Source organism: Erpetoichthys calabaricus, chromosome 4 (assembly GCF_900747795.2).
Source record: "Erpetoichthys calabaricus chromosome 4, fErpCal1.3, whole genome shotgun sequence".
In the NCBI taxonomy this organism is placed as follows: domain Eukaryota; kingdom Metazoa; phylum Chordata; class Cladistia; order Polypteriformes; family Polypteridae; genus Erpetoichthys; species Erpetoichthys calabaricus.
The window spans coordinates 50,834,210-50,853,518 of NC_041397.2; the positions used below are offsets into that span (position 1 = coordinate 50,834,210).

At 38.9% G+C, this 19,309-nt stretch overlaps 1 protein-coding gene across 1 annotated transcript in view; it reads left to right on the forward strand.

The window, feature by feature from the left end:
• Nucleotides 1–19,309, forward strand: part of smpx (small muscle protein X-linked) — a 56,557-nt gene that overhangs the window by 20,803 nt on the left and 16,445 nt on the right. Inside the window, exon 2 of the mRNA XM_051926933.1 lies at nt 8,022–8,083. Within this exon, the coding sequence (XP_051782893.1) occupies nt 8,045–8,083 (39 nt within the window). The 5' untranslated portion in view covers nt 8,022–8,044. The remainder of the gene's footprint in view (nt 1–8,021; nt 8,084–19,309) is intronic.

The window sequence follows — 19,309 nt, forward strand, 5'->3', positions numbered from 1 at the left end:
AAGTGTTTAAAATTATGAAGGAAATAAGTACAATGGATCAAGTCTGTTATTTTAAAATGAGTTTATCAAGAATACGGGAGCACAGTTGGAAAGACTTATTAAGGGAAAATTTTGCACAAATATTAGGAAGTTTTCTTTACAAAGAGAATCATTGACTGTGACGATGTGGGTTCTGCTCCATGCTCCCATCGACTGTTAGGGAGCCCTTGAACCCAACACTGTCGGTAATGTCACTGATGAGCTAGACAGTGAGGCAATAACAATGAGCAAGGGGATGGTAGAAGTGCAAAAGTGCTTTTATTAAAAGACAATCACATGTTCAATGTAAATAAATAATCCATAAAACAGTTGTGAAGTGGAGGTTAAAACCAATAGAAAAAACTCTTCTAAAAACCACGAGGTAAAATGTCACAGGAAGCAACATGTTAAAACCAAAAAGCCCGGTGTCTTCTGTTTAGCCTGGCGGCTCCCCTGCTACACCCATCTGGGCCACGCAACAGGGGAGTCGCTCTACATGCAGCTGTCCTCACCGACCCCTGGCTCCGGTAGGCTCCTCCAGACAGCGACTTGGGTTCCACAGCGACCGGGGCGCCCACGCTGGGGAATACACACTCCAAGTCCTAACTCCTGCTGCCGTCCGCAGCCTTATGCGGAGAGTCATCCATCTTCCGGTCACTCCCGCCCTTCAAAATCAACTCTGCGGGAGTGACCACTACTGCTACTCCTCGGGTGTCGGCCTAACACCCAAGCTACCTGTACAGCTGCTGCACGAGCCTGCACACGCTCACTCTCCCGCACCGACTTTCTCTCTCTTCACTGCTTCCTGCAACCTCTGTTTCTTTCTGTCTTTCCTTTTACTTCTTCTCTCCCCTCTAACCTGCTCGCACTTCTTTATATATGCGGAGAGGACATGGCAGCTGCAGCCCATTAGCCACAGGAATGATCACGGATGTGGGCAGTCCCTCACCTGTGCACTTAGGTGAGAAACGCCCACACCGCAGATCGCCCTGCGGCTCGCTACAGTTACCACGCCCCCTCGCTAAGCCGCGAGTGCGGCGATTATTTATTTAAAACAAAACGGCCTTTGCTGGAAGAGCTGAGGACCCATAACACCACATTGACACATGGAATAAGCTACCAGGTAGTGTGGTAGACAATAAGACCTTAGGGATTTTCAAAACTAGACTTGATGTTATTTTGGAAGATTTAAGTGGGTAGGAATGGAGAGCTTTGTTGGGCTGATTGGCCTGTTCTCATCTAGATTGTTCTAATACTGTAAACACACAACACAGTTTTTGTACTTGTCTAGAATCTTGGACAATAAGAGGTCTGTGACACCAACCTTTATGCTTTTGTTCTGGTGATGTCACAAGTCGTGACCTCAGAGAGCACATCCCATAGCAACAGGTCACTGCACATGGCAACAAGTCCACAACATTTTAGTGCCAGTGAAAAACAAAATTGCTGTGCATCATAACATGAAATACTTTTAAGACTCTTAAAAGAAACTTAAATTAAAAAGAAAATAATTAAGGAAATAAATTTCTCATGCTCAGAAACCTTAGAAATGAATTAAAACACAAAGACAAATTTTGCAACAAACACTGGAAAAAAATAAAAATGCACAAAATCACAAGAATTTAGGCTAGTCTGCTGGTATTTTACAGAGACCTGCATGTTCTGAGAGAAGTGGACACCAGGGGTGAGAAGGAGCAACAATGATAACCCTATGAAGCTATAAATTGAAAACTGGATTAAAGAAGTCTTATATACAATTTTAGAAGAAGTAGTTAGACTAAGAGGTTTTATCAGGCAAAGATAATGACAATATTGGCAGTGAACAAAGCAAAGGATTATATGTGAGAGTAGTTGGCTGATCACATGGAGAATGTGTTTTTGAATGCATGAAATACTGTCTTTCTAGATGTTTTATATACTTAGAGGAGGTCTGTAACCATTTGGTATCTTTTGGATGATAACATAAGAGCCTAGGTTTCTGGAGCTGATGTTCATTAGCATTCTGTCCCTATATTTGTGGAGTTAAGAGTTGCACTCTACCAAGGATGTGTTTCAGCTCGTCTTCCGTGCTTTTTTCATGTAGAGTGTAAAGGATGGTTGGCAATTCAACCAGGCCGACACACCCAGGATGCTAGATGGTGACTTCCCTGGACCCTAGAGGTGCCCCGGATTCCCGCAGGGCATCATGGGAGATGGAGTTTGGCTTCACAACCCAGCTGGGTACCGTGGGTGCCACCGTGCGACACTGCAGGGAGACGTGGGGATTTTCGTTTCCCAAATAGCCCGGAAGTACTTCCAAGTCACAGGGACAGAAGAACAGAAGTACTTCCGGGCTGAAGAAAAATATAATTCTCCATCTGACCCGGAAGTGCTTCTCCTCTTCTGTTCACGTGACTTGTCAGCACTTCCGGGTCAAGTACTATATAAAGGACTGGTGGAGACCCAGCAAGCGAGCCAGAGTTGGGAGGGAGTGTGACAGAGCTGCTGGGAGGAAAGGAGGAAATTTATTATATTAATTTGTGGTCTATTTGGTGGATGTGGTGCTGTGGAGGCACTATATTTAAGAAGAATATTAAAATCTGCTTAGTGCTTTTAAACTTGTGTCCGGAGCATCTGTCTGTTGGGTTTCACGGGGCAACAGTGCCCTCTATCCTCCACAAGAGATAGGGCATCAAGACATAGCAGTATATACAGAATCAGCAGGCTTGTTCAGATCTAATGTGCCTTTTAAATGTTAATCTGCTTTAATATCAATATGTGCTATTAAAGCACATCATTAAGCCACAAACATTGTTTAGTCTCCATTGTTTAAACTTATCAGAATACCTGCATAGACTCATGCCATATATTTGTCTTCTCATCAGTATAAATCCAAAGTAATGAAATACATCATGTTGGGTGATGTTTCCCGTACTCCAGTTTTTCTTTTCCTCAGCTCATTGATTTTTTTTTTCCAAAAAGACACAAACTCTTTTGGATAGTCTACTACCACACATATCCATAATAACGATACACGTTGAAGACTTTCTAGTATGCCTCTTTTCGTCTCTGTACTTAGTTGTTAACTGACTTACTCTGGTCCATATTTCACTCTGCACAGATTGTGTCAACTACAATCAGCTCCTTTTATCTACAGTCTGTCTGCAACAAGGGGACTGCCATTTGCTGAATATTATTTCAGTGGGGTTGGCATGAAACATAAAAAACCCAGCAAGGTTTCAGTACCTGATGCACTTGTGCTGGCTCTTCTGTTACTGTGTGGTGTAAATGCAGCATGAATTAGATATTACAAGGTCTTAGCTGGTCTACACTATGCAACAGGGCAGTACTGCCACATTCTCCATCATAGTTTTTCCTAACATTAGTAGCAAAATGTACAGTAGCTGCCAGATCTGAAGACAGTGTGCTGACATTACACTGCAGTGACAAAAGGATGCTAAGAATGGGCACACAAATTGCAGGATTGTAGTTTGAAATCAGAATAGACAAAGTTAGCCAAAATATAAATGATGGAAGAGAACAAGATCTAAAGTATAGTAGCAAGTGTGCCATGCTTTGAAGTTGTTGAATGTTGTGTCATGTGTTGGTTCTTACATGGTGAGTGGTGCCAGTCCTGTTCAGGGAGTAAAAAGCTCCTACTTCTCACTTTCTAAGTGGCCAAAAAAAAGAGATTTTTCTCCACTTTCTTGAAGTGAAGTGAGTTCTTTATTAATTTTCATAGAAGTCAGTGACCACATTATTCCATTTCTAGTGCTCTTATGTTAGCAATTGTGTGCAAGGAACTAGGAATGTGCATGGGACTGAACCAAATAAGAATAAATTCAATTGAATACAAATTTTCTGTCACTCTGTCATTCACTAAATGCTATCATTAGTTACTAAGAATAGGGCTTGCTATTCATAGTGATGTCCTGATTCGATTCAATTTCGATTATCAATGTCCCGATTCGATTCGATTTTGATTTTATCTTGATTGAATTAGCGTACATTGATATGTTTGAAGAACTGGCTTTTTTTAGTGATTACTTAATCATGTATAGAGAACATTAATATAAGGTGAGAAATTTCAGTAACACTTTATTTGAAGGGATGTCTTACAAAGCGATTTCAGGACATATGCATAAGCATGGAATTAAATTTAAGAAGCAATACTTGATTATTAATGAACATTTAACATCAGTATTTGCAAAATGTGGAACAAAATATTATTGCTCTTTCAAAATCAAAAATGTCACAGCACCGCACTCATTCAAAATTCACTATAATTTAACTAACAAGTATTGCCACACATATAGGAGGCTCCTTGTTTTAATACAAGGCAATGACATCTACTTTATAAAACATCTACATCATCTTATGAATAATATTGCTATAAAATAATCAAATATTTCTTCTTAAATAATAATATGTTATTCAGTAACCTATTTGTGTCTTATGAATCTCCATGTAGACACCCTTCAACTGAACTGTTAGCCAAGTTTATTCTCCTATTGGACGTTTAAAATATTCTTAAATTAGTCAAAAGTAAAGATACAGTGGGAAGACTTATGTCTTTCTGTAATTCTACAGATTACACATATCTTCAGTTGCTCAGTTGTAGCAGTCACATTCATCAGCCTCAAAATGTGTCCTCACAGTTCCTCCTCCGACAAAAAGGAAGCATTTTATAATGAGGATCTGGATCTGATGCATGTTGACAGCAGTGCTGAATGAATGGAACATAAAAGACAAAGAACCAGCCATCGTGACTGACAACTATACAGTACAGCTTAAGGAGCTACTTCATTTCAGCTGCTCACTTTGGTATTGCACACTGCTCTGAAAATTCCAACGGTTGCCCACTTGCTCAGGTGCATTGAGGTGCATTGCAAATTTTTCCACAGTACCAGTACAGCTAGCCACATGTTTAAAGAGAAGAAACATTTATTGCACTTCCCAACACACAAATTCAGAATTGATGCGGTCCCACAATGGAATGGTGTATTGGAAATGCTAGAAAGGTTTTTGGAGCAATAACCAGCGATCTCAGCAGGGAGGTTGCTCCCGGTGTGACTGCTGCTTTTGTCTGCAGCACAACCACCACAGGTGCCCGGTTGTTTTTAATGTAGTGACATGAGAGACATGGCAATGCTTTACTTAAGATCTTCATAAAGCCTAGTTGTACAACTTCACCAATTTGCTTTCTTGTTGGTATAGCATACCACAGTTCCAAAACCTGTATCATTTCTCGAAAGCCCTTGTTTTCAGCAACAGATGAAGACTGTTATAGATTCTGTTGTTTTTTGGGCACAAGGCACACGAAATGGAAGCATAGACCTAAATGCCGTCTCCAGTGCAGATTGTTTAGGCTCTACTCGCTTGGATATCATCTGAAATTATGTTTATGGGTGACGGAGTAAATTATTTCTCAAATTTGTTGTATTACAACAATACTTAACTTCAGAGTTTGCTTTGCTTTTATCTAGTTGTTTGAATCTATAGTAAGTTTAACTAAAGATGTGCACATTGGGTTAATTGGAGACCTGATGTGTGTCCTGAGAGTGCACCTGCTGTTCTAAGGTAGGCACTGTGAATTGGGTAAGTAGATAAGAAAATGGATGGGTGGATCTGTAAACTCAGAGAAATGGGATAATGAATGTTTTTTTTTCATGAGTACTGTACACACTGTGTCGAATATAAACTGCTGTATTAGCAGAACAGAATCTTATTGCACTAGAAAATCTCCTTAACTTGATATACTGCTTGTAAAACTTGTAACACCATTTACATTTGTATTGCAAATTTAAAATTTATGGAGACTTAACCATGAGGGGTTTCCCTAATCTAATCATTTTCAAAAAGCTGCTGAGTGCACATTGTCTTAGTGATCTAGAGCTAGTTTAAATATAGCTCCTGATAAATCCCGTGGGACAGTTATGTAGTGCAAAGGCAAGAAGCAAGAAACTTTCCATTTATGGCAGAGAAGTTTAAAATGGGCCACACAGATTTTAAATTAAGACATTTGATATTTTGCCAGATGAACAATATTACAGGGGTAAAGCACTGTGTGAATGGATGCTCAGTTGGCAAGTCTTTACCGAAACAACACATGGATGACAAAGGACAGGGAAAAATTCCCAAAGAACAGCAACAGAGGGGGAGATTGACTCATACTGTTATGGCATGACACTGTGGAAGATAGACGGTGGTGAACCTGTATGAGTGTCTGGTGCCCTGGAAGAGCAATAGGCAGGAGGCACCAGTACGAGGGTGAAGTATAACCTGGGTATTTGTTGTAGTAGAATTGTCACATGTATATAATAAAAGGATATTTTTACTTTCACACCTGCCATGCTCCAGTAACCTGATAAACAAGTATATATTAACCAATAGTACTTGATTTAAAAAAATGTATATCACATTACATCTTTGTGTAGGGTAGAAACATCTGGGGATGCTAGAGGGCTGGTGAACCAACAGAAACCAATTCTGAGATGGAAATGGGCTATCAAGGGGGAGGTTGGAACATCTTGGGGTCCATAGTAGCATACTCCCAGGTATAGAAAAATAAAATCTTGTTGCCTTTTAAAGGTGGAGACTGGCAGGAAGTCATTTCGGAATCTTCTTTAATGAGAGGTTGCCTGAAAGACTTGGTCTCTCAAAGGATATGGAACACTCAGGCATATAGGGACAGCAAAGACTAGTAGAGTGTTCCTTAGTCTTAGCCTGAAGTGACCACAACTGGGGGTCTAAAAGCACCTTGCAGTAGATATGTCTTTGAATCTGCAATTGGATATTGATGGGAGGAAGATATCTCAGTCATAAGAGACAGGGAAAGTGAGAGACACAAATGGGAGGTGCTTAGCAGTACTTCTGAGGAGGGTAAGGGTATAAGTGGGCAAGCCACTCTGCCAGGCAGACATGGACTACCCATATGAAAGGATCAAGAGAGGTAGACGGTGCTCTTGTTTTGTTATTTGTTTTGTGCTTTCTCCTTTGTGCTCCTTATCTAATGGTCAGCTTTATTCATTTATTGGGGATGCAGAAGTTGGCCATGAGGATCTCCCCCTGTTATAAATAAAAATTATATATAGCATCAGCTTCGTAAGGGCCCATGTTCAGCCTGGTTAAATTTGTGGAGTCTATATGTTCTTTTTGCTTTCGCATTAGTTTACTCCTGCTAAGAATATGTTCTTGTTAGATTGGTCGGCCATTCAAATAAGCCCCGTTCAAGATGTGTGTAGTTATTGACTCAAGCCTGGAAGCTAATGCTGCCAGGATAAGATCCATCTCAAACAGCTCTTAACCAATGGGTGTGGTAATGGATGGCAGGAACTCCTAGCATTGCCCACTTGCTTATTGTAAGTCACAGGTTCAGTTCAAGATAGTGTCAACTTCTCTATGACTCCTGTGTGCCTTTATGGATTTCCTCCCCACTGTCCATGTAATAATACATTTTGTTTTATTGTTCTTTCAAAATGAGTTCAATATGAATGTACTGTTGGCTTTATTTGTTCCATGGTTCTCATTTGCTGATGACTGTTGCTCTGGTTCTCCATGATTCCCTTTCTCTTTTTCTGATCCTGACTAGAATGAGCGGTTTCCGAAAAAGGACAGGTGAATGGGAATAGCTTCTTGCTGATTAGCATGATACTCTAGCTGTACGTGGTAAGACAAAAAATCACTTAGCAGCATTGAAAGAAATATGTCACAGCACTGTAACATGACAGGACCAGTGCCTTTCAGCCATCTGCATGCCATTGTTATTTTACATCCTAGTGTCACAGGCTATGCCACATGATGAGGTCAGAGACATAACATCCCATCGCCCTATAAATCATTCAGGTAGCTTGCATGATTGCTATTTAAGCTACCTGAGTGAAGTAGCTAGGCAACTTTGAAATTAACCCTGAAAGTCTATCCATGCTAATTAGAAAAGATACACAATGGATTTTGCCTCAGTTTATCAGTTTCCTGCTCAGCACTCTAAAGCAGAATTTGGCTTTTTTCTCATATTCTTGCAGGATTTAGGAAGTCTTTGGACAACATGTCGAAGCAGCCTTCATCAAACGTCAGAGCCATACAGGTAAGACATGAATGAACTTACTTGAATATTCTAATTCCTTTAGGGAAGCCTGCACAAAAGGGTGTATGCATTCGATTAAATAAACAGAGCCCTTGTGAGTAATTTGAAAGTAGTGTTATAATAATCTATTTGAATTATTTTTACAAAATGATCCAAATATATAATGCTTTTTTCATTTAAATGTCTAAGTCTGCAAAGACCAGCACTGTTTTGAGGAGTTTGTTTCATGCGGATAACAAACTTAAATTTTAGGCTCAGTGGTCACATTCTCCATATTGTTATTTTCAGTTTAGCGGCTTCATGTTCACTGAACAAAAGTAAAACATATTTACATTTTTTATTAACTGTTTTGCATCACTTCCGTGAAGCATGTTATAGTACACACACACTTGAAGAAAAACTATTTTTAAGTTTTAGTGTGAGATTGAAAAAGGGCAATCTGATTTATCTCTTCATCTTTGTGAATATAAGGAGAAACTAAACATGGGTACAGATGTATGTCCTTCATTTTACTTTTATATTTAAAGGAATAATTAGATCATCAATTTTACTGGACTACCAATTCCATTAAATTTACTGCCATTACATCTGCTCCCACTGGTGCAGAACAATTAAAAAAATGCAATACAAACAATACCAAGGAATCATATCAATAAAAGTCAAAAAAATTATATGTCTTTAAATTTAGTGTAAAACTGAGCAGCTAACCAACACCTTTGTAATCCATCTCACTTGTTTTGCTATAATAAACCTCTTCCCTGGCCATTCACAAGTCAGCCTCACCTTTTTACTGTATCTTACAGTAATTCTTTGCCAATTTCATCTTTTCCTGCTCCTGTTCTTTGTTAACATTTCTTAGTGCTATTAGCTTTCCGCTTGAAGGTTTCCACTTTTGCTTATATACAGTCATATGAAAATGTTTGGGAACCCCTCTTAATTCTTTGGATTTTTGTTCATCATTGGCTGAGCTTTCACAGTAACAACTTCCTTTTAATATATGACATGCCTTATGTAAACAGTAGTATTTCAGCAGTGACATTAAGTTTATTGGATTAACAGAAAATATGCATTATAAACATAACAAAATTAGACAGGTGCATAAATTTGGGCACCTCAACAGAGATATTACATCAATACTTAGCTGAGCCTCCTTTTGCAAATATAACAGCCTCTAGACGCCTCCTATAGCCTTTGATGAGCGTCTGAATTCTGGATGGAGGTATTTTTGACCATTCTTCCATACAAAATCTCTCCAGTTCAGTTAAATTTGATGGCTGCCGAGCATGGACAGCCTGCTTCAAATTATCCCATAGATTTTCAATGATGTTCAAGTCAGGGGACTGTGACGGCCATTCCAGAACATTGTACTTCTCCCTCTGCATGAATGCCTTTGTAGATTTCAAACTGTGTTTATTTCATTGTCTTGTTGGAATATCCAACCCCTGCGTAACTTTAACTTTGTGACTGATGCTTGAATATTATCCTGAAGAATTTGTTGATATTGGGTTGAATTCATCCGACCCTCAACTTTAACAAGGGCCCCAGTCCTTGAACTAGCCACACAGCCCCACAGCATGATGGAACCTCCACCAAATTTGACAGTAGGTAGCAGGTGTTTTTCTTGGAATGCGGTGTTCTTCTTCCGCCATGCAAAGCACTTTTTTTATGACCAAATAACTCAATTTTTGTCTCATCAGTCCAAAGCACTTTGTTCCAAAATGAATCTGGCTTGTCTAAATGAGCATTTGCATACAACAAGCGACTCTGTTTGTGGTGTGAGTGCAGAAAGGGCTTCTTTCTCATCACCCTGCCATACAGATGTTCTTTGTGCAAATTGCGCTGAATTGTAGAACGATGTACAGATATACCATCTGCAGCAAGATGTTCTTGCAGGTCTTTGGAGGTGATCTGTAGGTTGTCTGTAACCATTCTCACAATCCTGCACATATGCCGCTCCTGTATTTTTCTTGGTCTGCCAGACCTGGGTTTAATAGCAACTGAGCCTGTGGCCTTCCATTTGCTGATTACATTCCTTACAGTTGAAACTGACAGTTTAAACCTCTGAGATAGCTTTTTGTAGCTTTCCCCTAAACCATGAGACTCAACAATCTTTGTTTTCAGATCTTTTGAGAGTTGCTTTGAGGATCCCATGCTGTCACTCTTCAGAGGAGAGTCAAAGGGAAGCACAACTTGCAGTTGACCACCTTAAATACCTTTTCTCATGATTGGACACACCTGACTATGAAGTTCAAGGCTTAATGAGCTAATCAACCAATTTGGTTTTGCAAGTAATCAGCATTGAGCAGTTACATGCATTCAAATCAGCAAAATTACAAGGGGACCCAAATTTTTGCACAGCTGGTTTTTCACATTTAATTTAATTTACTACAGCTAAATACTGCTTCACTAAAAATCTTTGTTCGGAAAACACTCAGCTAGTCAGATGTTCCTAGGAAATGAATGACATACCACTGTTATCTTTTTTGTTGAAAGTAGAGTAAATTATTATGCAGGCTGAGAGGGGTTCCCAATCCTTTTCATATGACTTTATTAGAGGTGGGACCCCAGAATGTGTTGGTTTGTCCTCAGAGACAGATACTCCAATTAAAGAGTCACACAATTGAGCACAGAGGGTGCCTGTATGCCTAATTCCATAAATGTCTATCTTCTAGATATAAAGAACTCCAGTTCTGAAGTCTGATGGCATTTATTTGTATGGTCTAAAATAAATAATAAAACAAAACAGTTAAACTACACCAAATGGCAACAGTGTTACAGTGCTTTTGACTGCTCATGTTAAACCACTTTTAAAAAATATAAAATAAGTCTGACAATTAACAGAGCACAATGTAAAATGATTTGCATTTATCATAGGCTTATGGTGCTCATGAAGCATGAAGAAGCACCTTATCACAAACAGTGCTGCATACAGTGTTTAAAGCTGTGAATGAACATCTACTAGAGGGATAACATATAATTAAACATGAATATGAGAAACATGGTACAGACAGTAACTAATCTTTTGGAACAGTTTTGTTTTCTTTTAACACTATACTGTATATACGTACCTTTGGTCATTAAAGCACACAACTTGGGAAATGTTACAAGGGAAGCATTGCAGGGTGGCAAAAAGCTTTCACTTAAAGCAGTAAGGCACAAAGTACGCTAAGTGCACGAGGACATAAAAGAACACTAAATAGGATAAGGCACCACAATGCTGGGACTTGAAATCAGTCAGAGCAGACTTTCTCACAGCTTATTATCATTCGAGCAACACTTGTGTTGACATATTACATTGCATGACACTAACACCAATGACCATTTATAGTTATGCTTCAAAATCTCCCCTCTGAAAAGGCCTGGCTGTTTTTTGTTTGTTTTTTTTTTTTAATTTGGAACCATCTTTTCCATTTTAGAGTCTATTATGGCAACACCATGAACAAGAAACTAACCAGCCTGGAGAGGATGCCCCCTTCACCACTTGGAACATTCACAAATACTAACATTCATTCAAGCAGGGCAAATTAAGAGCTGCTAAAAACTGCATGTGTTTGTGTGTGAGAGGAAAAGAGAGAGCACAGAATATAAAACCCATTGAAACATGAGGATAAAGTTTACATAAAGAGTGACTTGCTCGAAAGTAAAATCCAGTCATGTGGAGTTGTGGAGCTGTGAAACATTAACAGTAATCACTGCCTCAGTTTAGTATGTAAAACCGTCAAATGGTAAAACCAAATTCCACTTTTTTAATCTCCAAGAGCAAATGTCATAAAATTGAAATGAATGAAATTTTATTTCTCCACATTCCTCTCATACTATATGCTCTCTGTCAACTGAATGTTTGCTTTATATTTCTATGGATATATATTTTTTTAATGAACCATAAACACGTCCAACAAGTTTCCAAGGAGTGTGGTAGATAGGACTTCAAGCTTCTTCAATAATCAGAGACTATAGGTGAATAAGATGGGCAAGCTTTGTTGGGCTGAATGGACTATTTTTGTCAATATTCTTCTAATTTTCTAATGATGATATAATTTCAGGTTCCGAATCTTTATTTATGGAGGAAAATTTTGAACAAAAGGTGTGTGGGTGTGTTTGTGTGTGTCCTGCGGTGGGTTGGCACCCTGCCCAGGATTGGTTCCCTGCCTTGTGCCCTGTGTTGGCTGGGATTGGCTCCAGCAGACCCCCGTGACCCTGTGTTCGGATTCAGCGGGTTGGAAAATGGATGGATGGATAAAATAAATAAATACACAAATGTATTTTGAAATGTCACAATCTATTTATTTAATAAAATACTACTGTCTGTGTGTGTGTCCATTCCCTCCAAGCAATCTGATTGGTTAGTTTCACTTGGGTTGCTCAGTCAAATATGATTTATACAGGAAGTGCTTGACAAGAGAGTCTGATACACACAAGGATACTAAGAAAAGTCATAGGAAGCCCACTGACAGTTGCTTTCAAGCACAAGAAGCATTGTCAATAATACGAATGATGATTTCACGTCAGGTAATGGGGGCTCATCTAACACTGGTGATAGTCAAAAAGCAGACAGGAGGCAAAAATGTCTCGAAATGACAGAGCTTGAGTAAAGGCTTTATGAGAAGGTGATTGAGAAAGGAAACGTTGGCCAAGATAGTTTGAGACACCGCTGAGTGTACACAAATGCCAAGAGATATCAAATATTTTCAAGTTTATTTTATTATCTGTCTTTGATAATAAGAGTTGTTATGATTTTAAAAAAATAAAAACCCAATGATATGTGAGTGTAATTGGCAATTGATTTTAGTCAAATCAGTGAAAAATTTATTGTTTTATTATCCTTTGATGTTTGAACTGTATGATTTCTTACCTCTAAAAAATTTCTCATACCTCCTTAGTCTATGAACCTTTGCTTTGTTTTTATTCTTAAAATTTCTTCTCTCTAAAGTACAAAAGTTAAAATATAAAAATGGATCACAAGAGACATTTTATGTATGTGAGAAGCTTCCTATGAAGATTTTTTGGAATAAAACCTAAGCCAATTTTTAATATGTTTGAGACTAAAAATATTCATGTTACTATAGCACCGCGAGGAACACGTTTATGTTCTTTGCAGTGACAGGTGAAAAAATGAATTCAAATAGTTCACAATTTAGGAGTTGATGTTGGTAAATTACAAACAAGAAGAAGTGCAGTAACAAGCTGTTGAGACAGCTTTCTGCAGGATTTGGCACAACATCCCATAACATGCTGGCTCACACTCAGACCATTTTATTGGCTCCAAGTCTGTTTTCTTGGATGTGCTCAGACTGTGACAGGAAGCAGAGAATGGGCTTGGGAAGTGGAGAGGAGATGTTAGCACACATTTTACTGCTCCATTGCCAGGACAGCATACTTTTTGGGTGTTTAAATTCCTACTCTTACTTGAGCAACAACCCCAGGATCTGTGCTACTTTTACATCATGTCAGCATAATACTCCTCATGGTATAGCAATGTGTATTCCAATGAGAAAGAAAGTGCGGAGGTGATAGGTGTTGTGCTGAGGAGAAACTGGTAGCTTTGGCATGTGGAGAGAATGGCAAAGGATGATTGACTGAAGAGGCGTACCAAGCTGGAGTGGGACAGGATAAGGCTCAGAGGGAGGCAGAAGAACATGTGGTTGGAGGAGGCATCCGCTAATATGAAACAAATAGGTGTAGATTCCCAGGACTGGAAGAAAAATATTTGGGAGCAACCTGGCTACCGTGAAGATGGCTGTCAAATTAGTGTTATGATGATGATGAAGAAGTAACAATGCCCAAGCATGGTGCTTCACAGTCCATCTAAGTTTTCAAACCTCTGCAATAGAATGTATTGGCCACTGAAGTTAAAAGAATTTACGATTGTGTTTTATCTGTGTTGGAGGGTGTTAGAATACAGCGTAATCTAAACCTCGTGTTGTGCTTTGACTGTTGTCATTGAAATTTTTAATAAATGTTCTGTGTTTTATAATTGGAGCTGACCTTTGTTTCTAATGGAAATCAGACTATACTTCTTAAGAGCAACTAAATTTAAATATGGTTCCTAAGAACTGAAAAGGAATAATAGATATAGAAATTATTTAATTATTTCTAGGGTTCGCCAGTTTACTACTGCAAATGGGTTTCTTTAAAAGCCTAGTCAGAACTAGAGCAAAGAAACAGGTGAATGTTTTCCTTTTTGGAAGTAATGGTCACCTGCCCTAGATGCAAGTGTCATGTCAAGAAGACATCAAAGGATGTCTCAGGGATCAGAAGGGCCATTATAATACAGTAGACCCCCGCGAAGTCGCAGTTCAGAGTTTGCGGCCTCAGTCATTCACAGATTTTTCCTTAGAACCTATCTAAATAATTGTTAGCAGAAATCGCAAATATCCACAGCAATTTTTATGGCTTTTTTCGTGGCAATACTGTACTGTAGAGGAAGACGCTGGGATGGTGAAAGTAGCCAATAGAATGTGAAACTGCAACTCCCAGCAGTCCCTGCAGTGGCTCTGATTGGTCTTCTACTGAGGGTGCTGGGGCTGTTGGGGTCAAAGGATGTCAACGCGGCTTTTAAAAAGGGGGCCGGTGACCAAAAGCAAAAAAAAAGTTTTTGTAATTTGTGTTAGAAGTTCCTGTCTGTCTGCCTTCTGCTGGGTTACCTGTACTTATTCACTTTGTCCTGGATCATTTCATGCGTCTGGATTGTCTGCTGTCTGACTGTGTACATGAGGACTGTAAGTGGATTCATGGCCATCCTGCAAAGATAGGAGCGCTCCTGAACCTGTCCACCCGTCTTCACCATTTCAGGAACTAGCGGTAGGACTATCTTTACATTCCCATTCAATGTGCGGATCTCTGGACTATCTATTTTCATCATTACATTTCATCCGTTGCCGTTTTTCATGAATCGCCATAGGGGAACAGGGGTGGTATCGTTGTTTTCATTTATTTCATTTGTTTTCATTACATTCTTTATTTTCTGTTTGATAACCGGTTTGCTTTGTTTTTGTCTCTGTTTGTGAGTGCGTGCAGGTCGGGCCAAAGCTGGGTGCATCCCTGGAGTCTCCACCATAAAAATATATAAATCGCCGTCTTCTCGACAGTGTGAATCTTAATGGCACCAGACCGCTACAGAGTTATTTATTTCTTGCTGCTGATTGACTGTGATACATCCCCAGTTGAGTGTTCTTGTGTTTTCTGTTTTGTTCCGCTTAACCCTTAAACTGCCACAACTGGCTATGGTTGTTTTCCAGTGCCATTTGCGAGCATGCAGGAGCTGATCAGTCAGTGCTGTACATTCGTTGAGCAGCCAGCTCATGACCACTGCCAGCCCCTTGTAAGTAGGGGGCTGAACACACCCCAAGAAAAAATGGACACTCCTCAAAAAAACCCTCTTAAAAAACGCTGATAGACTACTTTCACATTGCTCCCTTACTTGCTGGGCTTACTTGCAGCTGCTCTGTCGCGTGATATGCTTCTCACACGACGCTATGCATACTTAAAAGCCTGAACAGCACCTGTCCTTTTTGGCTGATTGCTTTGTTTCTCTCTCCTCCCCCAGACATCCTCTGCTCCTGTTGCGGGTCCTGCTCCCGTTGTGCTCCCCTATCATGTCTGCCTATTCTTTAATCGAGAACTAACTGCATACTGAGCTTGTTTTACTTCTGAAAGAGAAACGTTTGTTTGAAGTGTTTGAATAAAGTTCCTGTCTCTACAGTCTCCTGTGTTTATGTGCAATTCTGTGACCCAAGCGTGACACCCTGCAGCCTCACTGTCCCTGGGATTGCGCCGCTGCACTAGACTAGCCAGCCAGTATCAGCGCTTACCTCTGTTTGCTTGAGTGCAGCCAGTTCAAGCGCAGTTGGTTCGGTGATTTACTGAATTTCATCCATTGCGTCAGTTGCACCTTGTACATATTGTTCCAGTAGTTTTTAAAATAGTTTTTACAGTTCATTAGCAGTGTGTAAAATGATCAGTGTTGCATTAACCCCCAAGTATGTGGCAGTTTAAGGGTTAAAGCCCCAAGATGCCGCCGAAATGCCCTGCACCTTCTAAGGCTTCTGGCAATGAAAACGCACTTGCATGAATTACAGTACATATAGTGGTAACATCGGTATTTTACATTCTAGCCCTGTGGGTGACATATCAGTACAGTACTGTACAGTATACCTTTACATTGTTTATTTTAGGGTAATGTATTAAGCTGAGTTTGCAATTAAATTAAAGTGTTTTGGGGGCATATTTAGGGTTTAAACTATAAAAATAGGCATTTTTTAACCACGGTTTTTCACAATTCACGGGTGCTCTAGGAAAGTAACCCCCATGAATTTTGGGGGTGTACTGTATATCAGCCAATGAAAGTGTTTTACAAAGCAATAGCCATTTACATTCAGAAAACCATTTATTTTCCTTAGGTTGTACTCCACAATCTGGCATTATCTTATTTATGTGAGTAAATGGGCTACACGTGGGCTACATCTGAAGTAGCAACACTTGTGTTTGTCCAAAATTCTCTGAAAAGGTTGGAAATGTTTAAAAGTAAAAATACAGTAACAATTCTGACTCCAGATGGAAGTAAAAGTAGTTATAGTTATGTGCTCTTTTAAAGGGTTTGAGTGGCACAGATAAAGCTCAGTTGTTTTTATTCAGCAGACAGGAGTCTGTTGTATGAAAATCACAAGATTCTTTCACCTAAACCAAATTCTTCTTCCAAATTCTTCCTGGTCAAAAATCATGAAGCAAGTTGTAACTAAACCAGTCATTCCATTATTTTTCTTTTCCAATCAGACTACAGCCAAAATGTTGATCAGAATTTTTATCAAAAGGCAAAGTGAGTTGCCACCAAACAAAACCAATTACTTGTTGTTTTTTTCCCTGAGTTGCTTTAACTCAATGCTGTCACAAGTCATACATTTGTTAACTTAAAGTGCAGACATGCGTACGTGCGAGCTACCATTATACAACTGTAGGTGTCATGATGCATCCTGTGAACAAAAAAATTATAACAACAATAATTAAAAAATAATCAGGAGATTCTTAAACAAGTTTCTGATAATTAACAACAGGACAAATGACAGTAAATTAAAAACAAAACAAATCAGAATGTCCATTACTGAAATCCTGACATCCAGCTTTTTGTGTGCATTTTACATACAAACATTATTTATCTTGAGGTCTGTAAATGACTTTTGACTGCCCTATTTTAATTAAGCCTAATTCCAAAATTAATTGCTAACAACATGTGATCGTCTCTGGAATTGAATATTTAAAAAAATATACTGTGGTAATTATTCTCTCTTTATTAAGTTATAACATTCCTTCCTTTGTCGTACTACATGGAATTATGCAGTTACCAAATAAAGTGTTCAACAAATCTAAACTATCATAAATGCTACCCCAATGACAGCTTTGCACACTCTCAGTCATCTTCATTGGGGAGCCACCAGGATGCTTTTTTCAACAGTCTTGAAGACATCCACACATCTGCTGAGCGAATGTTGGCTGCCTTTTCTTCACTCTCCATTCCATCTCACCCCAAACTACCTCTGCTGGGTTCAGGCCAGGTGACAGTGGTGGCCAGGACACTTACTGCAGCATTCAATCACTCTCCTTTTTATGCCTTGCATGGCCTGGATGTGTGTTTTGGGTCATTGCCCTCTTGAAAAACAAATGCTGGCCCAACTAAATTAGATGGGGTGAAATGATGTGTTGTTGCAGAATGCTGTGCTAGTTACTGTATGTGCCATCGATTCTCACACTGTCACCAACAAAGCACCCCAACATCACACCTTCTCCCCCATGCTTCACTGTAGGTACACACATGCAGACACCACAGTTTGCTTTTTTCAGAGTCTCACAAAGACATTCCAGACAGAAGCAAAAAACTCAAACTTGGATTCATCAGAAAAAAACTCAAATTTCCACTAGTGTGATGTTTGCTCTTTGTGTTCCTTTGCCCAGCAAGTCTTTTCTTTTTATTTGTCTACTTCAGCAGTGGTTTCCTTGTGGCAGTTCTACCATGAAGGCCAGGTTCACACAGTCTCCATGGAACAGATGATGCTGACATGAAGCATTTATTTTAACTGTAATCTGAACCACAGTTAATTGGTAACTCTAATAAACGTATCCTCTGAAGCAGAGTTCAATTTTGGTTTGCCTTTACTGTGGTGGTTCTCATGAGGGATGGTTTCATCATAGCAGCTGATGGGTTTTGAAGCTGCGCTTGAAGAGACTTTTAATGTTTTGAATTATCAACAACTCATTTTTTTAAACTACTGATGGACTGTCATTACTGTTTGCTTAGATGAGCTGTTCTTGCTGTATTATTATTTGAAAAAGTTGTGTTCTACCAAAGAGAGTTATTTATACCCACACCACCTTCTCAGGACAAAACAAATTGGCTAAAACATACTAACAAGGAAAGAAAATTCCACAAATTACCTTCTAAAGAGACACACTTAGTAATTACAATGATATAATGATTGTGGTTCAACATTTTCCTTCTCTAGGTTTTGTCAAAGTTCTAAATTAAAACCACTAGTCTGGAGTCATTTAATTTAATTTATTATTTTGTTTTTTTTTTTTCAAAGACATTCATATGTAGACAGCATTGCAGCTTAAGTCTTTCGATCAAAATGTTAAAATTATGAAAAATGTACATTCAATTAGCTGTAGTTCCACTGTGTAAAGGCAAGTTATGGTAGTTAGGTTAACCAGGCATCCTGTTTTTATGCATTGCATCCTGAAATTTAAGAAAATGTTACATTTTTAATTGGCCGGTCATTTAACAAACGCGCATGAAGCTCCAAGAGGTAGTATAATTTAACACACATATTTTTACTCCAAGAGGAGTTTGATACAATTTTATGTCTGCTGTACTCAATGGATTTATGAGTTGTGCCCCATTCTGGAAACACATAAATCTGGTCAGCCTAATTGTAGGCCTAAATCTGCTAAAGACTATGCAAGAGAAAATTTGGAAAATAATCTTCATGTTCATCTTTTTTCTCTTTGCTTTCAAGAAATTGGTCTTCACTTCAAATACTCAGTCACATTTGACTATGTTACATTTTCAATCAGGAGAGGTTTTTTTTGGAAATGGCTTATATGACAATGTTTAAGCAAAAATATATTATTTTGGGACATTGTGAGCATATGACTGGATGAGTTGACATGTAGATTATGTGATATGATTAATATGAGATGTTCTCAATGGATGTTTCTTATATTGTTTGCTATTGT